Source organism: Podarcis filfolensis, assembly GCF_964270895.1.
Source record: "Podarcis filfolensis genome assembly, chromosome: Z".
Taxonomy (NCBI): domain Eukaryota; kingdom Metazoa; phylum Chordata; class Lepidosauria; order Squamata; family Lacertidae; genus Podarcis; species Podarcis filfolensis.
The window spans coordinates 31,844,240-31,871,125 of NC_139617.1; the positions used below are offsets into that span (position 1 = coordinate 31,844,240).

General features: G+C 46.8%; 1 protein-coding gene across 2 annotated transcripts in view; it reads left to right on the plus strand.

Annotated features, from left to right (window-relative positions):
• Positions 1–1,318: 1,318 nt before the first annotated feature.
• GPSM1 (G protein signaling modulator 1) overlaps positions 1,319–26,886 on the plus strand; it is a 56,876-nt gene continuing 31,308 nt past the window's right edge. The window contains exons 1-9 of one of the 2 annotated variants that reach the window (XM_083596394.1): positions 1,319–1,514; positions 7,993–8,214; positions 9,455–9,590; positions 10,272–10,414; positions 12,390–12,513; positions 14,040–14,155; positions 15,802–15,957; positions 17,647–17,755; positions 21,949–22,075. In XM_083596394.1, coding sequence (XP_083452520.1) covers positions 1,453–1,514; positions 7,993–8,214; positions 9,455–9,590; positions 10,272–10,414; positions 12,390–12,513; positions 14,040–14,155; positions 15,802–15,957; positions 17,647–17,755; positions 21,949–22,075 — 1,195 coding nt within the window. In that variant the 5' untranslated portion in view covers positions 1,319–1,452. Of the gene's footprint in view, positions 1,515–7,992; positions 8,215–9,454; positions 9,591–10,271; positions 10,415–12,389; positions 12,514–14,039; positions 14,156–15,801; positions 15,958–17,646; positions 17,756–21,948; positions 22,076–26,485; positions 26,622–26,886 lie in introns of those variants that run through there. The other variant, XM_083596395.1, reaches the window with a different exon arrangement.

Sequence of the window (26,886 nt, forward strand, 5' to 3'; positions counted from 1 at the left end):
CTTGTCTCAGTTTGTTGCTCGGGGAATAGACATTCCACAAAGCTTAATGTTAAACTGTGGAACTCCCTCCAGCAGGAGGCAGTGAGAGCTACCAACCTAAATGTCTTTAAAAGGGGGATATTGGGTTAAACCACAGAGCCTAGGGCTTGCCGATCAGAAGGTCAGTGGTTCAAATCCCCATGACTTCGGTTCCTGCTCCTGCCCACCTAGCAGTTCGAAAGCACATCAAAGTGCAAGTAGATAAATAGGTACTGCTCCAGTGGGAAGGTAAACGGCGTTTCCGTGCGCTGCTCTGGTTCGCCAGAAGCGGCTTAGTCATGCTGGCCACATGACCTGGAAGCTGTACGCCGGCTCCCTCGGCCAGTAAAGCGAGATGAGCGCCGCAACCCCAGAGTCGGTCACGACTGGACCTGATGGTCAGGGGTCCCTTTACCTTTACTTATTGATGGCCCACTTTGTCTATGCTCTGCCTCCAAGGTTGGAGGCAGCAATGCTTCTGGATACCAGCTGCTAGGAATCGCAGGAGGTGAGAGGGCTTTCCTGCTCAAATACTGCTTGTGGGTTTCCCCCCCCCCCCCTAAGGGGCATCTAGCCCTGCAACGCAGGAGCCACAACTAAAGCATCCCTGACAGGTGGCCATCCAACCTCTGCTTAGAAACCTACAGTGAGGGAGAGTCCACCACTTTCGGAGACCACAAAATCACAGAACTGTAGGGTGGGAAGGGACCCGCCAAGGCAGGAATCCTAGCTGGCCCAGGCTGGGGAAACGGCGACCACCTTCGGCGAGGTCCCTGTGCGATCAGCAGTACAGCAGGCTATGGCCGTTGCTCCAAGCGGAGTCACTTCTCTCGCGTAGAGGCTCCAAGCACAGAAAGGTGGGAGGAGGCTGGACAACAACCCCCTTCCCGTGGATCGAGATCGTTTCGTTCCAACAGCGACCAAGATACCGGAAATGAGGGTGCTCTAGGCGACACCCCGAAGGAGGGCGCCCCGTGGCGGCAGTGGGACCTTCATAATATTTATATTTTAAATCCAAAGCCGGAGATGGGGTAGAATGGGAAAGACGTTGCAAAGGAATCAAGTCCTTTAAATTCAAGACAAGTTTCCAGTCCTCATGGCCCAAGAGGATTTTATTTTTTTATTTTTTGGCGCTCGGGGTGGTGGTGGGGAATATAGCCCTGCGTCAATCAGCGCCCCCCAACTTCAACGTTACACTTAAGCTTACTTTCTGTATTTGAGGCAGGGAGACATAAGCACCCGCCCTCCCGCGAAAGCGCGCAGGCGGGCGGGCGGGCGGGCGGGCGGAGAGGTGGGCGTTGACGTCAGAGCCGGGGGCGGGTCGCCCTGCCTCCACGGAGTCGGGGGTCCGGGTGAGCCGCCGTTGCCGGCCGGCTGGAGGCGGAGGAGGCGCTGCCCACCTCTGCCCGCCTGCCTGCCTGCCCTCCCGCAACGATGTCCCTGCTGGCCCCCGAGAACGCCCTGCCGGAGCCCCCGGACAAGAGGTTGCATTCCAGGTAGGGCAGAGTGGGGGCTGGACAGACAGGCGAGGCGAGGGGCGCCTCCTCCTCCTCTTCCTCCTTTTCGCTGCCCCCCTCAGCGCTTTGCGTTCAGGGGCGAAAGCTTGCCGGGTTCCAGGAGACATGGGGCTCCTCCCCGCTCGGGCCTTGGGAGGTTTTCCAGGAAAGAAGGTTGCCTCCCTCGCCCTCCGGGCTGGAGGCAGCCCCCTCCCCGTTTCCCCTCTGCGGGGTCTCCCTAACCCCAGGACCGTCTGCATCTCGCGTGCTCTCTGCGTGGTTCTCAGCCATTATTAGGAAATTGGTCTATTTCCTTTTGGGGTGTGTGGAGGGAAGTGTCATCTAGTTTCCCAAGGAACTCTGCTGCTGGCTGCAATAGGTAGCCGAGGGTCTGCCGAGTCGGACCGCTGCAGGTTCCAGCACTCACTGGCAGCAGCTATCCGGAGTTTCGGGCAGAGGAAACTCTTCCCCCCTCCAAAAAATATAAAGTAAGGTTCTGCTTCTCCTGGGATGAATTAAATAGGAACGAAGGATTGCACCTTCTACCGAGCCAGACTGCCGTCCCATTTAGCTCAGTGTACACAGACTGGCAGTGGCTCTCAAGAGTTTCAGGCAGTGGGGCGTGCTCAGCCCTTCCTCTGAAAAGTACAGTGAAGTTCTAGTCCTCATGGTTCCAAATAAAGGACTGAATTAAACAGGAAACATAGGGGCCTTCGACACCCTAGCTTGTGGGTGCACCACTGGGGATGCTTTGCAACCCACGGTGACCCCCAAAATAAATTGGGTGAAGCAGGGCTGGACAGCAGTGGGGATCCAAAGGTGCTTGACTTTTTCTTAGGATGTCCTAATGAGATCCTGGAGTCATAGGCTGCAACTGCATTTAAAGTGCTGCAATACCACTTTAAGACAGCTTCCCCTAAAAAGGAATTGTAGTTTAAGGGTGCTGAGAGTTCTTAGGAGATTCCCCCATACCCGTCCCAGAGCTGCAGAACCTAGAGTTCCCTGGGGAAGAATTAAACCACACTGGAACTCAAAACCCCTGAACAAACAATGGTTCCCATGATTCTTTTTTGGGGGGGAGGAGCCGCAGCTGTTTAAAATGGTATATAATCCTGCTTTAAATGTCTAGTGCTGGCAAGGCCTCAGAAAAACTGCAGGTGTATATCTGTGATTCTTGCATTCCAGGGGGTTGAACTAGATGACCCTTGGGTGTCCCTTTTAGCTCCATGATTCCATGATGATTAAGGGCCTGATTTTGCAGAGTCAGAAATGCTGGGGTGTGCTTTAATTGTGTATTGCAGTGGAACTCCAGGATTTCTAAAAAGGCCTTGGGTACTGGGTCTGGATCCAGGGGAAGACGACCCCGCAGGGGGGGGGTTGGTAGAGAGAGCATAGCCAATTGTGGCTAGTATCCATTGATAGCCTTGCTTGCCATCTGCCATGTCACCTCTTCCCTCTCTTTTTCTCTGCCTGGAACCCTGGAGAGCTGTTGATGCTGCCAGCCAGAGCAGGAAATGCTCATTTGCATAGGAAGCCCAGCATTACTTACTTTGACCATCAGCAGCTCTCTGGGTGAAGTCCTAGTCCTCATGGTTCTGAAGAAATCAGAACCTGGGGTGTTCTGTATGGAGCACAGATACCCTGCCACTGAGCTACAGCCCTTCTAGGTTAGAATGAGTCGACAGCCTGCGTTCCTGTGCCATTTGGAAGCCATTTGCCATGGCCAGAGAAGCCTAGACCAGGGCTACTACCTCGCTGCTGGATCAGGCAGCTGTTTCTCTGGGCCACAAGCTGCTTTGCTGCCCCACCCCAAGGCCCAGAAACCACAACCATGTTGGATTTGGAACCTGGTCCCTAGAACGTGGGCTCCTCAGGGGGGAAAGAATGTCAGGCGGGAACGGAGGCGAGCAACCACTTTTGGAAGGGGCCAGTGTTTCCTTTTCCTTTGCAATCCTCTACTTAGCGAAAATAAAATTACAGGGTTCATTCCAGGGACCTGCAGTGAGGCAGCTTCTGGATTTACAAGATTTGCTAGGAGAGGAGAGTCCATGATCCCCAAGGCCCCATGCAATGCTAGCCTGATTCTGGAGCATATTTCTCTCTCCTGTTATAATTCCTGGCTCCCCTTTAAACAGAAAAATAATTACGGGGGGGGGGGGCGAGGGGAGTTTTTTAAAGAAGAGTCTGCTGGATCAGTCCAGCATCCTGTCCTCACAGTGGCTGAACAGTTGCCTGGGGAAACCTGCAATCAGGACCCGAGCACAAGAGCAACACTTCTCTCCTGCGTTTCCCAGCAACTGCTGAGAAGCATCACTGCTTCTAACTCTGGAAGCAGACAATAGCCATTGGGGCTAGTAGCCTTGACAGCCTTCGCCTCTTCCAAGAAATTACCTAATCCTGTTTTAAAACCATCCAGGATGGAGGCCATACTGCCTCCTGCAGGAGGGAGTTCCATAGTTTTGGGCCGACAACGTACCATCATGGGATGTGAGTTACTTATCTGATTGCGTGTATGTGTGTGTGTGTTTTTAAAAAATATAGATGGGTTTTTTAATGGCTTTCAGGACAGATAAAAGAAAGGGCTTCTTCACGCAGCACATAGTTAAATTACGGAACTGTCTCCTGCAGGAAGAAGTGATGGGCACCAACTTGGGTGGCATTAAAAGAGGATTAGGCAGATTCACAGAGGAGAAAGCTATCTGTGGCTGCTTGCCAGGATCCCAGATGTTGGAAACTGCAGGAGGGGAGAGTTGCTCTTGTGCTTGAATCCTGCTGCCCATAATGGCCATCTGGTCCTCCACTTATGTGAAGAGGATGTGAAGGTAGATGGGCCACTGGCCTGATCCAGCAGGGTTCTTCTAATGCTGTTTTGGAACCTCCAGGTCCAGAGGCAGCTTAACTGAATTCCTAGGTTCTATGGAGGATTTGGCCACTGTGAAGAAAGGGTGCCATTGGCCTGATCCAGCAGGCCTTAAGTTCCTCTTGTTTGCATTGGTGCTGTTCCCACCCCCAGCCCTTTCCAGATCCTTCCACGTCTCTTGTGTATTGAGCAGCTTCTGAAGGAGCTTGCACGAAGCCGGATGCAAATCTTAGCACGATTTAAACAAAGAAGAGTGAAGCAAACACATGCAGGCCACTCATCCGAGCTGGGAACAGAGATGGCATTATGGGATTCCGGGGGACAGATGCACAGGGTGGGCAGACTAGCATTCCCAGAAGCATGGTGGCAGCATCAGAGAAACAATAGTGTCTTTAAGAAATGTGGACAGAAAACAGGCTCTTGTCAGAATTTGGCCGGCTGGGAAAGGGTCAACAGGGTGACTCTGTCAACTTCAGTTTGTCTGGAGTTTCGTATTTCCCTTCTCTTATCTTTATGAGTTTACTCCTGCATTGCAGGGGGTGGGGCTAGATGACCCTTCAGTTCTACAGTCCCATGAGTCTGTTGACATAAATGCAACAAATGCAAGGGGGAGGAAAAAGAAGTGCAAAAAAAGCAGTGTGTGATATCTGGGAGAGACTTCCTATTAGGTTGAGAGAGGACTTAAGGCCATTGGCTGAACTAAATTTAATGTTGTACTGTGGAGAGGGAGTCCTCTGTGTCTGTATTTAGAACCACAGAACTACAGCTGGAAGGGACCCCCCCCCCGCCAAAGCTCATCTAGTTCAATGCTCCACAGTGCAGGAATCACGACCAAAGCATCCAACCTCTTTTTAAAGATCTCCAATGAAGGAGAGTTCACCACCTTCCGAGGTCATAGAATCATCCACTTGCAGAGTTGAGGGAACCCCAGAACAGTCCAGCACTCTTGCAATGCAGGAATCACAGCTAAATCACAGCTACTTGTGACATACAGTGGTACCTTGGGTTACATACGCTTCAGGTTACATACGCTTCAGGTTACAGACTCCGCTAACCCAGAAATAGTACCTCGGGTTAAGAACTTTGCTTCAGCATGAGAACAGAAATCGTGCTCCGGCGGCGCGGCAGCTGCAGGAGGCCCCATTAGCTAAAGTGGTGCTTCAGGTTAAGAACAGTTTCAAGTTAAGAACGGACCTCTGAAACGAATTAAGTACTTAACCTGAGGTACCACTGTATAAGACAAAATCCTGCCAAAAGAGCACATAATTTTCCAGGACCCTCCAAGCCTTTTGGCAACACGTGTTGTTGTTGTTGTTGTTGTTGTTTGTTGTTATCACCATCCTCTTATTTCATTTCATCATGTATGTAAAACAGAGAACCATTATTAACAACAGATGAAAATTAAAAGATGGAAAAACAAAACGATAAGGCACGCAGAATGAGTACAGTTGCACAGGTAGCAAAGTTCCAGTAAAGAATCATAGAATTGGAAAGGATCCCAAGGGTCATCTAGTCCAACCCCCTGCAATGCAGGAATATCAGCATTATGAGATTATCAAGTCTAGTTCCAGATTTGCCAGGCTTGGGATGAAGGTTGCCTTGAAAATGAAATGTCCGCTGTACATGTCCTAAAAGAATGCCAAACTCCTGTATAAAGTGCCTGGCAGTTCTAGTCCTCATTGATATCAAATTAGGTGTAATTTTCTCTATTATAGCTATATTCCAGAATGAGTGGTTCCAAGGGCCCTGTGTAAGATTTTGGGCTGTTTTCCAATGATCTACCCCATCGTTTTGGAGGTGAGGCGACCAGGACTTTTGTCCCCTTTTGCAGGGCTGTGTTAACTCTGGGGAGGAAGGAAGGCTTGCACAGTGAAGTCTGTTGAGCATCTGGTTGCCATTAAAGACCCAAGTGGGAGCTGAGTGCCTCAGAGAGAGGAACAGGAGAAGCTCCCCCTGTAATTATCTGGAGCAAATCCTGACCATGTGATCTGCAAACGGATGTACAGGGCCTGGACGCCGTGTTCCCGGCGAGATGAAAAGAGCAGCTCCCTGGCAGCCGGCCGGACTTGGCGAGGGCTGTTGTCATGGATGGATTGAGCCCAGCCAGAAGCCAGCCCAGGCACCACTCTCTGGGTTGCCGTGGTTAGCTTAATACAGCTTCTGATTCCTCACACTCAGAGGAGCGGCCCAGAGGTTGCTTGGTGTTGCAGAGGCTGCTTTCGGGAGTAACCAGAAAGCTGGAGGACCAATTTTCTTTTTTTTTTTTCCAGCATCCTTAAGAAAATGCCGTCCAGTCCAGTATCCACTTCTCAGAGTTTCCAAATGCCCCTAGGACCCTAGGAGTCCAGATAGACTGCCTCTGGGCCTAGAGGATAGACACCGGGGCTAGAAACCATTGATGCCCTTCTCCATGAGTTTGTCCAATCCTCTTTTAAAGCCATCCAGTTTGGTGGCCACCACTGCCTCCGACGGCAGTGAGTTCCACAGTTTAACTATGCATTGTGTGAACAAGAACTTCCTTTTGTCTATCCTGAATCTGAATGATGACCTTCTGCAGTTTCCCTTCTGGGCCACACATGGCTTGCAAGTAAGTCCCCTTTCCCGTGACCTTGAGGCACCCTCCTCCATTTCCCTTCCCCATGGGGGTTGCAGTCAATCAATTCCCCATCCCGCGCCAACCTCTGTTACTCAACAGTGAACTCTGCGTTTGATCAACACAGCTTGTTGAGGTTAATCGATTTTGGCTAATGTGACACCCAATGAACAGTGTTTTCTTTGCTGTGCTTAGAAGTCCTCATTTGCCATTTATTTTATTTTTAAAATTAACACCCTGCCTTTCTGCTTGAAGGATGAGCTTTCAGAGCGTTGTACAATGATGGATAATCAAAAGGCGTTTTAGGCAACAGCAGGTGAAAAGGAAAAGACAGCAATGTGTTAGCAGTAAAAACATACCATTTCATTTCTTCAATTTATATACCACCTTTAATCAAAAGGCACAAATCTCAGTATCTATACATATTGATAATGTGATCTTGGCAGCGCACATCATCATGGGAACTCAATGGAAAAAAGCCCAAAATCTGACATTGGGCATTTGGGACCACTCACAATGGACTATAGCTATAATAGAGAAAACTGCACGTAACTGTGATTTTGATAAGGACTACAACCTCCAGACACTTTTTTTAATGATTTGGCATTATTTTATGAAATAATGCAGTGATGCCATAATTTTCAAAAACAACCCTTTTCACAATCCTGGCATATCTGGAACAAGACTCAGTCATCAGATATGCTGATATTCCTGCATTTTCAAGGGTTGGACAAGATGACCTTTGGGGTACTTTCCGATTCTATGATTCTTTCCTGAGACTTGGTTATTTTAACCCCTGTGCTACTGGACTCATTCTACATTCCAGTTTTATGGTTTTGCTTTTTCATCATCCTTTAATTTTCCTCTGCTGTTCTCATACATTTATATACAGTGAGATATATATATATATTCCAGAAATTTCTGAATGTCAGTGCACACAAAAACTTAAACAAGATAAAAACCCAAACAATTCTAGTAATAAATAATTATAATAATATCTTTGCTGTACATGTTTGCCCGCATAGGATGGAAGCCTCTTGCCTGGAGGTGGCCCTGGAAGGAGAGCGTTTGTGCAAAGCCGGGGATTTCAAAGCTGGGGTGGCCTTCTTTGAAGCGGCTGTTCAGGTGGGAACAGAGGACCTGAAGACACTCAGTGCCATCTATAGCCAGCTGGGCAACGCCTACTTCTACCTGAAGGAGTATTCCAAGGCTCTGGAATACCACAAACATGATCTCACCCTAGCTAGGTAAGTGTCCTGCTGCCAGAAGTATGTGTTTATTCTCTTGTTATGAACATCAGAAGAGTCCTGCTAGATCAAGCCAATGACTCATCTTGTCCAGCATCCTGTTTTCACAGTGGCCAAATACCCCCCCAAAATCTAGGAATCTAGATAGTGTGTCTGGAGCTCTTGAGGTCCCGTAAGAGTGTCAGAAGAGCCTGGCTGCTGGATCAGGCCAGTGGGTCGTCTAGGCCAGCATCCTTTCCCCATGACGGCTGAACAATTACCTCTAGGAGAAATCAGGAAGCAGGATCCAAGCACAAGAGACCTCTCGCCTCCCGTGGTCTCCAGCAACTGGTATTCAGCAACATTGCTGCCTTCATTGTGGCCAATATCCATCAATAGCCTTCTTCATCCTTTAATCCGTCGAGTCCTTTTTTTAAAGCCATCCACGTTGGTGGCCTCCACTGTCTCCTGCAGGAGGGAGTTCCATACTATCTGTCCGGCAACGGTCAGCTTCATCGGATGACCATGAGTTGTGGTGTTATGAAAGAGGGAGAGAAACTTCTATCTGCCCAATTTCACCATACCATGCATAATTTTTATAACTTTCCTGCATTGCAGGGAGTTGAGCTAGATTACTCTTCTGAGCTGTATATATTGCCTATAGAGTTAGGACTGGCTGTTATGCTCAGTTTCCTTGAAATAATGGATAGACATTTGTGGTGGTGGTGAGAGCAGCAAAAATATATATATAATATACAAAGATTATATAATTTGCCTACGAAATCAGCAGCAGGCACCTTCAATGTATTCCGTTCGGCACCTGCTGAAAACATTCAGGTGCTTGGAAAGTGGGTGTGAATTTTAATCTGTTTTAGTATTTTATCTTTTTGTATGCTTTGAAGTCTAGTAGTGTCAACTTTTATTGTTTTACCTTTTTTGTAAACAGGTTTGGGGTTTTTCCTTACAATCAAGTGGTGTGTATACATTTTGTGAAATATGTATTCCACAATAGTTAATTGATGTCTGCTTTTAACTTTTATTTTAACTTTTTATTCTTTTTATTTGCGAGGGGGGGCGGGAGAGTTGCTGTAAACCAGTTACATAGTCAGAGGGAAGGGAAGAAAGGACAGGAGGAGACAGAAGGAAGGGAAGGGAAGGGCCCCATTGGGGTGCTTCATTCCTTCCCATCCCTGCCTGGGTCTTCTTTGTGGCTTTGCTGGATTGGAGCCACCCGGAACCGCCTTCTGCTTTCTCTCCGCAGGACCACTGGGGACCGCATCGGAGAAGCCAAAGCCAGTGGCAACCTGGGAAATACGCTGAAGATCCTCGGGCAGTTTGATGAGGCCCTGGTCTGTTGCCAAAGGCACCTGGACATCTCCCAGGAGCTGGGAGACAAGGTACCTGCACACTAAAAAATAGCACCATGAAACGGCAGGCACAGGAAGGGAGAAATGCTCTTGCCCTCAGGCCCTCCTTGCACGGTGCTCCCTATGGGGTTTCTGGGTGGCCACCATGAAGGCACCCATTGGCCTGATCCACCATGGCTCCTTATATGGATGTCAACAGTGATAGCAGAGCTTCCATGCCCAGGGGCAGTCTACCTGTGAATGACAAGTCGGGGTGGGTGCTGCTGTTTGAGCTCAGGTTCTGATTGTGGGTTTTCCATAATGGGCATCTGGTTAGCCAATAAGGACAGGATGCTGGACTAGGGGCATTTGGTCACAGTGAGAGGAGGGTGCTGGGCTATAATGGCCCGTCTGTGGCCTGATCCAGCAGCCAGGCTCTCCTTAAGGTTGTCTCTTTTGATAGCAGACTGTGTATACGGAAGATGGGGAACAACTGTGGGAGAGTTGCTTTTGCACTCAGGTCCTGCTTGGGGGCTTCTCTTTGGGGCATCTGGATGGCCACTGTGAGGACAGGATGCTGGACTAGATGGGCCACTGACCTGGCCCAGCAGGGCTTTTCTTATGCATCCATGCTGAAATCAACAGGGATGAGGACCCTGGTCCATACAACCAGTGTAAGAGAGAAACCCAAGGCAGCATGAATACCTTTTCTCCCCCCCCCCCCTTTTCTAGGTTGGAGAGGCGAGGGCGTTGTACAACATTGGGAACGTCCACCACGCTAAAGGGAAGCATCTGTCTTGGAGCTTGCCCCAGGAACCTAACCACTTGCCTGAGGAAGTCCGGGAGAGTTTGGAGAAGGCGTCCGAATTTTACGAGTGAGTGACAACCCCTTATTGAGGCAGTGAGCCTAGAATTATAGAATTCTAGGCTGCAACTCCCTCCAATGCAGCTCTAGTGCACGTGATGTCCAGCGGAGTCTTTGTAAAAATGCCCCATTCTCTTTCAGTCCATTCTTCATTCAAAGATGCTACCCTTGTTGCTCCCCTGCTGTGCCTCAATGCCCCCTTTCGTGCGAGATCTTCAGTCTTTGACGATGGCCCCCTCACCAGAAGAGCCTGCTGCATCAGGCCCATGACCCATCTGGTCCACCAGGCTGTACTTGCAGTGGCTGAACTGTTGCCTGTGGGAAACTAGCAAGCACCCTTTGCTCACAAGAGCTCTCTCCTTCCTGTGGTTTCCAGCAACTGCTGTGGTTTCCAGCATTACTTCTTCCGACCATAAAAGCAAAGCAGGGGCTGGTTGCCATTGACAGCCCTCTCCTCCTCCATCAATTTGTCTATTCCTTTTTTAAGGTCATCTAAGTTAGTGGCCGTCACTGCCTCCTGTGGCAGGGAGTTCCATAGTTTAACTAAGAAGTATTTACTTTTATCTGTCCTGAATCTTCCGCCATTCAGCTTCATTGGATGTCCACCAGTTGTAGTCTTAGGAGAGAGAGAGGAAAACTTTTTTATATCTGCTTTCCCTATTCTATACATCATTTCATAAACCTCCTGCCCAAATGCTGCAACCTTTCCTCATAGGGGAGTCATCATTCCATCCCCTGGATCATTTTGGTTGCCCTTTTCTGGACCTTTTCCAATTCTGCAATATCTTTTTCACAAGGGGCTGCTAGAACTGTACATACCTTAGTATATTCCAAATGTGGTCGCCTCATAAATTTGTTTAATGGAATTATTATCCGGGCTGTTTAGTTTCAGTTCCTTTCCTAATGATCCCTAGCGTGGAATTTACCACTCAGTGTGTCATCTTCATCAAGCTCTCTGCTATGACCCCAAGCTCTTGTTTCTGGTCTGGCACCGCCAGTTTGGAGGGATGCGGGTGGCGCTGTGGGTTAAACCACAGAGCCTAGGGCTTGCCGATCAGAAGGTCGGCGGTTCGAATCCCCATGACGGGGTGAGCTCCCGTTGCTTGGTCCCTGCTCCTGCTAACCTAGCAGTTCGAAAGCACATCAAAGTGCAAGTAGATAAATAGGTACCACTCCGGCAGGAAGGTAAACGGTGTTTCCGTGCGCTGCTCTGGTTCACCAGAAGTGGTTTAGTCATGCTGGCCACATGACCCAGAAGCTGTCTGTGGACAAACATCGGCTCCCTTGGCCAATAAAGCAAGATGAGTGCCGCAACCCCAGAGTCGGTCACGACTGGACCTAATGGTCAGGGATCCCTTTACCTTCACCTTTACCTTTACCGCCAGTTCGGACCCCTGGAGCAAGTACATGAAACTGAGATTTTTTTGCCCCAACATGCATCACTTTACACTTGTTTACATTGAATTGCATGTGCCATTTTGCCGCACATTCACTCAGTTTGGAGAGGTCCTTCTGGAGCTCCTTGCTATCCCTTTGTTTTCATGACTGCTGTTTTCCTCCAATTTATTTTGTGTGTGTGTCACATTTTTATTAAGCTTTAAAATCCTTAATTGTAAATTTCACATTTTTTATACATTCCCCTTTTAAACTTTGACTTCCTGCCGTTTCTTCCATGCTGCTCTTAATCCCATCCCATTTATGTACATTATAATAGTAAACACATCACCTAGAACATATTACTCTGTTTCATATATTATCATTTCCCCCCTGCTCATATTTCAAATCCTGCTTGCGATTTCATCTGACTATGATATTTTTTTCTAGATATTGCAACAAGGGTTTCCATTTTCCCATGAATAGGCTGTCATGTTGCTTTCCTATTTTTGCTGTTAGTTTTGCCAGTTCCACATTGTGTCCCCCCCCCCATTTATTGATTGTAAAACAAGAACAACAACAACACATTTTCCTTTTGTGGGGGATTCCAGGAAGAACCTCTCTCTTGTGAAGGAGCTGGGGGACAGAGCTGCCCAAGGCCGGGCATATGGCAACCTAGGCAACAGCCACTACTTGCTGGGCAACTTCAGCAAAGCCATCATCTTCCACAAACAGGTGAGGCTCAGTTGGGCTTTGCGTTGGGGGGGTGGGAGCCTTTCATTCTGTGGGTCGCTTGATCTGCCCCCAGCCCCTATGCTGGGATCTGATGACAGGGAATCTCAGTGTCAAAATGCAAACATAAAATAAAGCCAAAATGTTTTTCTTTCTTTCTAAAGCATGTTTCTAATCCTCATCCATGCAGAGAGTAACTTGGCCTGGATTGGCTGAAAACTCCCAAACTGAAGAGCCCAGAGGCTCTTCACCATTCTCTTTGTAGGTTGTGTTGGAGGGGAGCTGGGCAACACACCCTCATCTCAGTCACGTCCAGCCCTTTCTTCATGAATTTGTCCAGTCCTCTTTTAAAGCCATTCAAGTGTGTGGTCATCACAGCCTCCTATGGGACTTCTGTAGTTTAACTCTGCACTGCCTGAAAAAGTCCTTCCTTTTCTCTGTTCTCCACTTCTATGATTCCCACATTCAGCTTCGCTGGAGGCCCATGAGCTGCAGTGTTATGAGAGAAACTTTTATCTATTCATTGCCTTTACTCCCTTTCATACCAAAGCAGCTTATAAGTGAAAATACTTTTAAAAGCAAAAGGTGACAATATTTATAAAATTTATAAACTGCTTGTTCAAAAAAGTAAAATGAAATCTCCAAGCAGCAAACATGTCCGATTAAATACAAAACATTTCACCACCAGAAGCTGGAAATCCCTAAACCAATGGTATGATACAGTGTGTTATTAGAAGAGTTATCTCAAGAGCAGTAACAAGGGGACAAAAGAAACATGACAATTTTTATGCTATTCTAGATTGTTCAAATGGTCTGACTTGTACAAATTCATCTTAATTTTTTTGACCCATCACCATCTGATTCCTGTAATGAAGAAAGCAGGGAAACAATAATGGAATAGCTGCAGTAAAAGGAAACCAGTGTATTATTATTCACCTGATTCAAATCTGAAGTGGGTTTCCTGTATATACAGAAATTCCTTTATGACGTCTCATTATCCTGTATCTAGTTGATTTTGAGATTGTTTCTAGCTATGCTTCTTGCATTTTAAGTTGTCTTTGTTGCACCAAAATTTCAATTTTAAAAAACCACACAATTCTGTGTACAAAATGCGACTAAACACACCCAAACAAATGAAAAGCAAATTCGCTTGAGATGGCAATTGAAAATGGAGATAAAATCAACAAATGCAACTGACTCATGTGTGGTCTTGTTTTTATTTATTTATTGCATTTATACCCCCCCCCTTTCCTTTCAAGGAACTCAGAGTAGTATCCGTGGTTCTCCTCCTCCCTATTTCATCCTTGCAGGAACCCTGTGAGTTAGGTTAGGCTGATAGGTGATGTCTGCCTAAAGGTCACCCAATGAGCTTCATGGCTGAGAGGAGATTTGAACTCTGGTCTCCCCCAGGTCCTAGTCCAAGACCAGTACACCCCACTGCCCAGTGTTTTTGCTGCAGCCGTTAACCACCTCTCTCTCTCTCTCTCTCTCTCTCTCTCTCTCTCTCTCTCTCCCTGCCTCCCTTCCAGCGCCTGGCCATTGCCAAGGAGTTTGGTGACAAAGCAGCAGAAAGGAGAGCCCACAGCAATTTGGGGAATGCCCACATCTTCTTGGGGAGGTTCGACATCGCTGCAGAGTACTACAAGTAAGAAGATGTCTCCCTGCCATTTCTCAACCTGCCGTGTGATTTTATTCTTATTTACTTATAGCTCATCTTTTCCCCCCATAGAGCTCAAGTGGGTGTACATGCTTGTGTTCATTCCTCATTGAATTCCCCACAAGAGCCCTGCAAGATACATTAGGCTGAGAGGCAGTGACTGGCCCTCAAGGTCCTCACACCCAGTGAGCTTCATAGCCAAGGGGGAAATCAGAACTCTCATCTCCCAGGTCCTAGTCCAACTCTCTAACCACTGCACTGCACTGTCTCTCCCTCTCTGCATGTGTACAAGTGAGAAATGGCATATACCTGTTGTGGTACAGCTCGGCTATTTCTGCAGAGAGGTTGAACACCCCTAGAGACATTATATATGCATTGGGAGAGCAAATTCCTGCATCACAGAGTGTTGGACTGAGTGACCCTATTAAGAATTCTGTGATACTATGCAATCCCAGGAAGCACTTTACATTACTGCTTGACTGGCTAGCCACAACCGTGTTCATTTCCTGTCTGCCATGCCATCCTTTAGAAAAATCTAAAATGCAGGAAATATTTTATTCGCTTCCATTCAGAGCATCCTGCTGCCACCTTCTGGTATCCAAAAATCTCCTCTGGTTCCCTGTCCATGAACTTTAGATAAGCTCAGACAAACAAATCCTCAGCAGGCACAAGAGCTATGATAATAATAAAAATTAAATATTGTAACATTGGCCTGGATATCTATTTCAAACCTATATTTACGGTGATATATTAATTCAGCCAACCAAGATACGTGTGGAGGCTTTTGAGAATTTGAATGGCATTCACGCTTTGGTAACATTTCCTTGGTCTGAATAAAGATAATAACGCAATATGTTTAACAAGGAAGAGTCTTGTGGCAGCCTAAAGTTTCACCAGTTTAGTACTGCATAAGCTTTTGGGGGCCACAGTCCACTTCACCATCAAGTCCACAGAAGCTTAAGCTGCAATAAATTAAATTTATTAAAATGAAAGATAATAATTATTAAAATGATTAATAGATCGAGGTGCTGCAAGAACTCTGTGCTTTGCTGTAGGAGTCTGCCATGGCTATTCTAGTCAGTTTCCTGCAGGCTTACCTTTTTTTTTCAGTTTAGAAGGGGGAAAATATCTCTACTCTCTTCCAAAAGAAACCCACCACCATTTACTATCCTGTTTTAAAAAATGTAGTTTGTGCCACAGAGTTGTTAAACAGGGCTTTAAAATGCTTGAGGTCTCCCATCCTTTGTGTACATCCTGGAGAGCCCCACATGGGCTACCCTACCACTGAACAGAAGAAGAGCCTTCTAGATCAGACCCCGGACACATCTGGTCCAACATCATTTCAGTCCAGCCCAGTCATCAGGGTGCTTTAGCTGTGATTCCTGTAGTGCACAGGGTTGGGCTAGATGACCCTCAGGGTCCCCACCAGCTCCGCAATCCTAGGATGCTGTGAAATCAGCCTAGCAGGTTTATGGAAGAACAGGTCTTATTGGGTAATGTTTTGGAACAAGACATTCAAGGATCGTGTCCAACCTTGTGCCATTTTAAACCTTTTCTTTATGCTCTTTATTTTCGGTTTAGAGCATTTTGTTTAATAAAATATATTTTTTAAAAGAATCTGCTTTTTAATGCAGGAAGACACTGCAGCTCTCCAGACAGCTGAAGGACCAAGCAGTGGAGGCTCAATCCTGCTACAGCCTGGGGAACACCTACACCCTCCTGCAGGACTACGAGAAGGCCATCGATTATCACCTGAAACACCTGGCCATCGCCCAGGAACTGGGAGACAGGTGAGGTGGAAGTGGTGCAGCCGGGCTTAGAATCATATCATAGAATCCTAGAGCTGTATTCCAGGGTCATCTAATCCAAGTCCCTGCAATGGGACTTGATGGAACTTCTTACAAGGAGCCCCCTTTGAACAGCCATGTGCATGGCAGGGTGGGCAGGATTTGTTCATTTAACTATGCTTTCAAATGAGTATTTCCATTTCTGCTGATCTCTGTTTTCAGACCTGGTTTTAATGCCTCTGTTATGCCTCTGGCATTGCAGGGAGAGATCAGGGTGGTTCTTCCCGTTGCCCATGAACTGCAAGTGGCCCACGATGCCATTTTGACAGCCCTTGGCAATTTTCAAGGGTAGGGGGGACATTAAACATGAATTATGAATATATGTTTTGTGCCATGCTTCATACACATGTCTGTGTATTACATTTGTTTCATAGTTAAATATATTGAATCCAGGAGCTCAGGACTGCAATACCTCAAGGACCACCTCTCCCCATATAAACCGTCTTGGGCCCCGTGTTCATCATCTGAGGCCCTTCTTCATGTGCCTCCTCCTTGAGAGATCCAGTGGGTGGCAGCATGAGAACAGGCCTTCTCTGCAGTGGCTCCCTGTTGGTGGAAAGCTCTCCCCAGGGAAGTTCGCCTGGTGCCTTCATCATATATCTTTAGGTGCCAAGTGAAAATGTTCCTCTTCAGTTAGGCCTTAGGCTGATTAATATTGCACAGCCTTTTAAATGTGTCTGTGGGACTGGGGCGGGGGGTGTTATTGTTTGGAGGTTTTTTACCTAATTACTTACTTTTATCCTGTTTTTTTATTCTGTGAACTGCCCTGAGAAGGGTGGTATATAAATCTAATAAGATGATGATGATGATGATGATGATGATGATGATGATTACTATTATTATTAGCAGGTGGGAAAATAAGGGTTGATTTGGGAAATAGCTACACTCATGTCATTAGCCAGCTGAGACCACAAGGGGGAGACAGAGATTTTGTATGGAGCTGAACTTGCCAAACTCTATGTCTTATTAAAGCAAGAAATCACTTGCGGAATTCAGCATCATAATACTAAACTTGTGCAGATGGGAAAATCCCACTTCCCATCACCCCAAAGGCTGTTTCAGGGGTTCTCTCCACACATGCAACCCAGTTTTGGGAGCAAGAGGGGAAGTCTCAAGAGTGGTTCACAGCCTACATTAAAACATCAAATCAAAGAATCCCAAAATAAAGCATTCCCAAAGAAAATCAAACGTAGTGCAGACATTCCAAGCAATGCAATTAACGGGAGACTAAAATATTGTCTTCAGGATTACAAAAGAAGACATTACAAAGGTCAAGTATAGCACTCACAATGAATGCAAGAAAGTTGACAAACTGTACATCAGGAAGAACTTTCTGACTGTAAGAGCTGTATGACAGTGGAACGGACACCCCTGGGAGGTGGTGGGCTCTCCTCCCTTGGAGGTTTTTAAGCAGAGGTTGGGTGGCCATGCGTCAGGGATGTGGAATTTCCTACATTGTCAGGGGTTGGACTAGCTGATCCTCAGGGCCCGTTCCACTTCTACAGTTCTGTGTCTGTATGTCATTCTACCTGGCTGGGTGGTGCCTGGCAATCTCTATATGCCTTGAGTTGTCATGATGCAGGGAGGGGCATGATAGGAACATACGTGAATAAATATACCTTTCCTTTTCAGAGTGGGAGAAGGAAGAGCTTGCTGGAGCCTGGAGAATGCCTATCTCTCTCTCGGAAACCGTGAACAAGCCTTATACTTTGCAGAGAAACACCTTGAAATCTCCCAAGAAGTAAAAGCATTTTTTTTTAATTTGTTGGTGGTCCGTCACATTTAATTATTTTATAATGTTGGGGTGTCCATAGACCTTTAGCAGCTGTTCAGTGCTCCTTGGACATTACGATTCCTGCTCTGCAGGGGGTTGGGCTAGATTACTGCTGATTGCATGACTGCTAATTGCAGCCTCTGGGAACTTGTGACCAGGACTTGTAAACAGGGGTGTTTGCAGCAACATTTAATGGGGGAGGCCAGGAATGCTGTCTCATGGGCGACATAGGACCAAGGGACATGGATGGCAAGGGAGCTGCTGTAGTAACTTGCAACACCTTTGCCATGTTTGTCTCCCTGCCTAAGAATGTTCAAAACTACACCTGCAGCAAGTGCAAGCTGGTTGCCTTGCTGGAAGAGAAGGTCCAGCAACCAGAGGCCCACCAAACAGCACTTGGAGCTACTGGGCAAGATGAGGAATTTCTCAATAGAGCAGAGTGGACTGTCCTGGAACAGCGACACAGGTGGGGTGCCCCAGTGCAGAATTAAACCATGGCACTCGCTCCCGCAAGAGGGGACGATAGCCAACTTGAATGGCTTTGAAAGAGGATTGGACAAATTCATGGAGCAGAGAGTTATGGAGGGCTAGTAGCTACAATTTCTATGCTCTGCCTCCACAGCTGTGCACAGCAATGTTTCTAGAACGTTGCTGGAAACCACACAGGGGCAGGGGGCAGGGAGCACTCTTGTGCTCAGATCCTGCATGTGGGCTTCCCAGCTGGGCATCTGGTGGGGTTCCCTCCCAACTCTACAATTCTATGATTATTTGACCACAGGGTTGACTGCTACAGCTCAGAGGGGTTCAGGCAGAGATTTGTCCCTCTTGGGGTCTGAGTTGGGAACAAATGTGGGGGTTTTTTGGAGTACAAGATGGTAAAGAAAAACAGCTCCAAGAAGCAGGTGTGGCTAGAAACTGGCCTTTCAGGATGAGGCCCTGTGGACATATCATGTTGGAAATCTGGGATGCCAAGACCCAAGTTTGGGGCAAGTACTCTTTGGTATGAGAACCCCTAGCAGAGATTTAAAATGACAGAACCTGCAGCAAAGAAAAGTGTGGAAACATAAGCTGTATAACGTTTAAAATGTTATGTCCCCAGTTGCTTGGTTACAAAACAGTAAAAGCTCTTAAACTATTGGTATAGGAAAAAACTCATTTCAAACTCCATTTTGAAACCAAAGAGGGTGGCATTGTAGCTCAGTGGTATAGAGTGCTTGCTTTGCATGCAGAAAGCCCCAGGTTCCTATTTATTCAGAACCATGAGGACTAGGACTTTCCTTTATTTTTAGGGAAAAAACTCATTTCAAACTCCATTTTGAAACCAAAGAGGGTGGCATTGTAGCTCAGTAGCAGAGCACCTGCTTTGCATGCAGAAGGTCCTGGATCCAATCCCTTCTGGCTTTTCCAGGCTGGACTGGGAAATGTCTCCTGCCTGAAGCTTCAAGAAGCCACAGCTGCCAGTCAATGTGGACAATGCTTAACTCAGTGGACCAATGTCCTGACCTGGTATCTTCCTCTGTACCATTACAATTCAGCCCTTTATTCAGAACGATGAGGACTAGAATATTCCTTATTTTTAGGGAATGGTAATAAATCGGCTAACAGATTGAGGTTGAATCCTGACAAGACAGAAGTACTGTTTTTGGGGGACAGGAGGCGGGCAGGTGTGGAGGATTCCCTGGTCCTGAATGGGGTAACTGTGCCCCTGAAGGACCAGGTGTGCAGCCTGGGAGTCATTTTGGACTCACAGCTGTCCATGGAGGCACAGGTCAAATCTGTGTCCAGGGCAGCTGTTTACCAGCTCCATCTGGTACGTAGGCTGAGACCCTATCTGCCTGCGGACTGTCTCGCCAGAGTGGTGCATGCTCTGGTTATCTCCTGCTTGGACTACTGCAATGCACTCTACGTGGGGCTACCTTTGAAGGTGACTCGGAAACTACAACTAATCCAGAATGCGGCAGCTAGACTGGTGACTGGGGGCGGCCGCCGAGACCATATAACACCGGTCTTGAAAGACCTACATTGGCTCCCAGTACGTTTCCGAGCACAATTCAAAGTGTTGGTGCTGACCTTTAAAGCCCTAAACGGCCTCGGTCCAGTATACCTGAAGGAGCGTCTCCACCCCCATCATTCTGCCCGGACGCTGAGGTCCAGCGCCGAGGGCCTTCTGGCGGTTCCCTCATTGCGAGAAGCAAAGCTACAGGGAACCAGGCAGAGGGCCTTCTCGGTAGTGGCGCCCGCCCTGTGGAACGCCCTTCCAGCAGATGTCAAAGCGATAAACAACTACCTGACATTCAGAAGACATCTTAAGGCAGCCCTGTTCAGGGAAGTTTTTAACGTGTGATATTTTACTGTATTTTTGGTTTTTATGGAAGCCGCCCAGAGTGGCTGGGGAGGCCCAGCCAGATGGGCGGGGTATAAATAATAAATTATTATTATTATTATTATCTGCCTGAAGCTCTTAAGGAGCCACAGCTGCTAGTCAGGGAGGAGCTAGTCACTGTGCTAGATAGACCAATGGTTGGATTCAGGATCTTATCATGACAGTTGAGGGCATCCTCAAGAGTGTCCTGATTTTACATGGTTCCTGCTCTGCAGGGGGTTGGGCTAGATGACACGTGGGTGTCCCTGCCAGCTCTACAATTCTATGAAATGGGAAAGGAAGACAGGGTAGAGCGAAGCCCTTCTCATCCGTGTTACATCCCCTATTATTAACCCTTCAGCTGTTCCAGATAAATACACTTTGCTGTCCTCTGAGTAGTACAGATTACTCAGCAACAGATGGGGAGAGAACAATGGGAGGTTTCATGGAGGTGGGTAGCTGGGTAAGGGCTTGGATGTGAGGAGGAGGAGGAAGAGGAGAGTTCCCTAGATCATATAATGGCAGAACTGGCTTGAGGTTGGGTATGCTAACACATTTGCTTCCTGGCTCCATTTCAAAAGAAGACCAAATAGGTTTGGCTGCCACACTGGGGCAGACAATCCAGAGTCTTGTACATTTCAGAGCTTTAGATAGAATGCCTCTGGACCTGGAGGTTCCATGAGGGCATAAGAATAGCCCTGGAGTTGGATTAGGCAAAGGGGGAGCCCAGCTTCCTCTTTTCATAGCCAAGCCAGTGCCTCAGTGGGAGGACTTGAGCTCAACAGAATTCTCCCTACTTGCAATTATCAGCAAATGGCATTTCTGCCACTTAATTTATTAATTATTTATTTCCTAAAATTTATACACCACTTGATTGCAAGAAAAAGAGGGGGCGGAACACCACCCTCTGGTTTCCAGAAAAGATAGAGCAATAAAATTAACACTTTAAGAAAAATGTACAGCAATAATTTGCATCATACAAAAAGTTAAAACAACAGTAGCCTGGTTATTTGTTCTGTTGTGATTCCTGCATTGTAGGGGTGTGGACTAGATGACTCTTGGGGTCGCTTCCACCTCTACAAGTCTATGATTCTATCTTATGTATTGCATTCATCCACCTTTGCTGTAAGGACGCGGGTGGCGCTGTGGGTTAAACCACAGAGCCTAGGACTAGCCAATCAGAAGGTTGGCGGTTCGAATCCCTGCAATGGGGTGAGCTCCCGTTGCTCGGTCTCTACTCCTGCCAACCTAGCAGTTTGAAAGCACGAAGTGCAAGTAGCTAAATGGGTATCGCTCTGGTGGGAAGGTAAACGGTGTCTCCGTTCGCTGCTCTGGTTAGCCAGAAAGCGGCTTAGCCATGCTGGCCACATGTACACCAGCTCCCTCGGCCAATAAAGCGAGATGAGCGCCGCAACGCCAGAGTCGGCCACGACTGGCTAATGGTCAGGGGTCCCTTTACCTTTACCTTTGCTGTATTGCATTCACCTGACTGTTACTGGCTCAGAAATGACCAATATCTGGACCGCTGAAGACATTTTTATCATTCTGTGTCTAGATATCATTACAGTATTGAATATATATATATACGGATACCCACACACATACATAAACACCAAAAAAAAAAAACCCCAGACAGTAACAAATTAAAACTCGCATCTGGGCAAACTTGTTGAAACAATAATGTTACAGCAGTTTCCGAAAAGAACACAGCAAACATGCCCGCTTGAAATCACGAGGCAGAAGTTCCAAAGATGTGTGCTTGTTCCATGAATTAATGATGGCTAATAATACTTTGCAGGTCGGAGATCAGGGTGGGGAGGCCACGGCCTGCTTGAATGTGGCAAAGCTGAGGGCAGTCCTGGGCTTGAAGCAGAATGGAGAGGATCTGGAGACCCCCGTGGCAGGAACCGGTTACGAAGAGCAGGGTGAGTCTCTTCAAAAGGCAGCTTCCTATCTCCCTGCCTGATTCAGAATCATGAAGACAAGAGAGACACTTTATTAATAAGGGAAGGGGCAGAGCTTTTGACTGCAGAGGGTCCCTGGTGCAATTCCTGGCATCTTCAGGTAAAGGTGTCGGAATTGTCTGCTGAGCCTGAAGCCCTGCTGGTCAGTGTACTGAGCTGGAGGGACCAATGGCCTGATTCAGTATTATATATTTATTTATCTATTCCATTTATATCCCTCCTATTTTCCTCCAAGATGCTCAAGGTAGCGTTTGTGGTTCTCCCCCTGCCCATCCAATCCCCACAACAACCTTGTGAGGTAGGTTAGGCTGAGAGGCAGTGACTGGCCTTGAGTAGGGCTTTGGTTGAGTAGGGTTTTGAACCCTGATCTCCCAGGTCCTACTCCTCATTAAAGCCCCACAACGATTCTGCAAATTTGGTGAGGCTGAGAGGCAGTGACTTGCCTTAAAGGCGAGTTTCCTAGCCAAGAGGGGGAATTCGAACCCTGATCTCTCCCAGGTCCTAGTGTGGCCACGTAACCACTACACCATGCCCGCATGGTAGAAGGCAGCTCCCTGTTTTCCTCCAAACTATAAGGATTATAAACTTTATTTTTAAGGAGAAGGGCTGTAGCTCAGAGGCACAGTACTGGCTTTGCATGGAGAAGCTCCTTGGTTTAGGGACCTCCTTGTGCATGTTGAATTACTCATGTGGAGAACTTCTCCTGAGGAAAAACAAAGTTTTAACTCATACAAATATGTCCCGTACAAATTGTGTGTGTGTGTGTGTAGTGGTACCTCGGGTTACATACGCTTCAGGTTACATACACTTCAGGTTACAGATTCCGCTAACCCAGAAATAGTACCTCGGGTTAAGAACTTTGTTTCAGGATGAGAACACAAATCGGGCTCCAGCGGCATGGCAGCAGCAGGAGGCCCCATTAGCTAAAGTGGTGCTTCAGGTTAAGAACAGTTTCAGGTTAAGAACAGACCTCCAGAACGAATTAAGTACTTAACCCGAGGTACCACTATATTCTCCACCTGTGAGTTCCATTATTGTGAGAACAAGGGCTCTATATGGTCTGAAAGGAACCAGACATTTGCATTGTGGGGGTTCAGCTAGATGACCCCTGGAATCCCTTCCAATGCTACAGACCAGCTGCACATGGGTGAAAATAACGAAGTGCAAGTAAAGACCATTATCTGATTATCAATCTAATTCCAGATTTGCCAGGCTTGCGATGAGGGTTGACTTGAAAATGTATATGAATAAAGGAATGCCAAATCATATTAAAAGTGTCTGCAGGTTCTAGTCCCCATTGATACAGGATTATGCACAATTTTCTCCGTTATAGCTGTATTCCAGAGTGAGGGGTATTGATTGCTCACTGTAAGATTTTGGGCTGTTTACAACTTGTTGCCATTACTATTCAAGCTGTCAAGATCATGCATCAAGACAAATTATTTTGACAATATATGTCTACATTGGTATCATCAAAAATATTCAGTCACATTAATTTTGGGCAATTTCTTTAGTAATAGTTATCATTTCTGTCGAATTAAATTCCAAACATCTTGCACCAACTGACATTCCTGCCATAAATGATAATATGTACCAAGATCATTGCGACCCCTCAGACAATTAAGCAGTATTAGAGAAAACATACTTGACATTTGCAAAGGAGGACATGACCATCTTTGAGGGAATTTTAGAAGATTTCAGGTGCCTCAATATTTGTTTATGAAATAAAATCATGCCATGTATTTATTTAAAAGGTCATTCAAGCTCTGCCCTTTAGAGCATTTTAGTTTCTTTTTCATCCCAGATGACAACCGCTGACAGCACTTCCCAACACCGCAGAGTCCAATTTGACCTCCCTCTCCTTTTGATAGGAGCAGCGCTAAAGACTGAGCTTGGGTGAACTTGAGTGCATGATTTCTGGCGTGGGAAGTGGATTTGGAACTGCATCAATCCAGCAGAGCTCTTGATCTGGAGCTCTCAGTGGCAGCAGTGACCTCATTCATCAGGCCCTTGAATGGGCTCCCATGTTCAGACCTCATCAGGAGGACAAAATGTTCCTGAAAAGGAAAACAGAAAAGAAAATGCAAAGTTATTTATTTTGTTTATTTTTTTCAAAGTGGTTTACAAAAAAAAGAGAGAAAATAAAGGTTTACAACAATACTTTAAACAAATACTTTAGACAAAAAGTTAAGATATTAAAACAGGCTAAAATTCACATTCTAAACAGGAATGTTTTTGGCAGAAGGAGTTCAGCAAAAGGAGTGCAGCAAAGGCACCTGCTTGATATCCATAGACAGAGACTTCCAAAGTGCAGGTGCTACTGCACTAAATAACAAGAGGCTTACAAATGCATTTTGGTGGCCTAGAGAGGCGGAACTTAATGGGCATTGTGCAGAGGTGAAATTAGCTGGTGGCTTTTTGGCCACATCGTTGAAACAGAAAGGAGAGGAATGGAGGCAGGCTTCTAAACGATGTTGGGCTCCAAGCTCCTAGCAGTCGGCATGGGCAATGGTTAGCAATGATGGTGGGAGTTGTAGTCAGCAACATCTGGAGGGGAGGTGCCTCCTTGAAGAATGCCATGTGAAGATGTCCCTGCTAAGAATTTTATTGTCTTTCATGCTCTGAAATCTTGCTTGGGATTGCAGGGTGCGAGGGCTTCAAAATCGAAGCCTCCCTTGTTTTGATTTATGACCTTCATGGCTTTGGTGAAAAGTTATCTTTGGAAATGTGTGGCCAGTTGCTGCTGGTGTCATTCTCCCGAGAACTGGGGTAAATCCCTAATCTTGGATAAGAGACGTTTTCCTCACCCTCTCATAAAGACCACAGACCACAGCCCCTTCCTTCTGTTTCATGTGGATCCAAACAATACTGCCAGACACAGCCATGTAACAAGGGACTATGAGACTCTGGGCAGGAAGCTGAAGAGCCTTGGGGCACAGGTGGCCTTTTCATCACTTCTTCCTGTTGAAGGTCATGGCCCAGGAAAAGAGGAAAATACTGGAAGTAAACCACTGACTATACAGGTGGTGTCATCAGGAAGGGTTTGGCTTCTTGGACCATGGTCTCTGCTTCCTTGAGGAAGGCCTTCTGACAAGAGATGGGTTAGCAAGAATGTGTTTGCTAAGAGTCTTGTCAACCTGATCAGGAGAGCTTTAAACTAAATCTTGAGGGAGTGGGAGACAATATTACATATCACTGGGGAACACCTGGTACTGGGGATAGTAGCTTCATCTATGCACAAGAAACTAAGGTGGTGCTCCTGAAACCTGCTAAAGGGCAGGAAACGACAAGAAGAAAGCAGCTGAAGGGTTTCTCATGGTTTCAGTTGTTTCTATGCTATTGCACAGAATACGAGAAACAAGCAAGACAAATTTGAGCTTTTAATACAGGATGGCAGATATGATTTAATAAGCATTATTATTATACAGTAGAACAGGCTCCCGCGGGAGGTTGTGAACTCCTCCTCCTTGGAGGTTTTTAAGCAGAGGTTGTATGGCCATCTGTCATAAATGATTTAAGTGAAGATTGCTACATTGCAGAGGGTTGGAGTAGATGACGCTCAAGGACCCTTCCAACTCTACAATTCTATAATAAAACCAGAACTCACAGGTATCCAACAAAGCTGAATGTTGGAAGATTCAGGTCAAACAAAAGAAATTCCTTCACACAATACAGAGTTAAACTATGGAACTTGTTCCCACAAGAGAGGATGATGACTAACTTGGATGGCTTTAAAAGATGAGAGGAGAGGGCTTTCATGGAGGAGAGAGTTATGGAGGACTAGTAGCTACAAGGTCTATGCTCTGCCTCCATAGCTGTGCGCAGTGATGTTTCTGAACACCAGTTGCTGGAAACCGCAGGGGGCAGGGGGGGCTCTTGTGCTCAGATCCTGGATTCTGGCTTCCCAGTTGGGCATCTGATTTGCCACTGTGAGAAGAGGATGATGGACTAGATGGGCCCCCTTTGCCATGATCTAGCTGCTGTTGCAGGGCTCTTCTTACATTCTTATGTCCTTGTTGTGCACAAAGCACCTTCTAGCCAGCCTCCTCCTCTCCACGGCATCCTCCACCTGCTGTGAACATGGATCTGCTTCTGCTGTTTTGCACTTGCCACCAGACAAAACCACAGGGGATTTCCCGTTTACTGCAAGCACTCTATGAACGCCGGGCTGCCATCCCCAGCGCGACACATCAAAGGGCTGTCTCCATGTGCTCAGCATGGTCATGGGAGCTGGCTGGTATTCTGATGCATTCAAAGTCAACAGACGCGCCCCAACCACGGCACTAAAGTGGTGCCTTTCTCCACCTTGTTTGCACACCTCCAAGGAGACGCAGGTCAGCAAATGCCACTTTTTGCACCTTCAAGCAGGGAACTCTGTTCTACTTGGGGCTGCTCTGAGAACACACTGGAGCTAAACAAGTCCCTGTTTGTCCCCTGACAGCCAGGCTCTCTGAATTGTCCCAGCTTTAGTTATGATTCCTGCACTGTTGTCCTTATCCTTCCACTGGCAAGTGAAAATTTTCTTTTTCCAACAGACTTTGGGGAACTGACTGCTTTTAATGAAAGGGCTGATATAATGCTGTTTTTATTGTAATTATTTGTGTGGTTTTAATAGGAGTTCTGTCTGTCTCTCTCTCTCTCTCTCTCTCTCTCTCTCTCTCTCTCTCTGTGTGTGTGTGTGTGTGTGTGTGTGTGGTTTTAATTCAATCAGTGTTTAATTGTTTGTTACCGGTTGCTTTCCCCCTATGTTTTTAGCTGTTCTTGTTTTTATC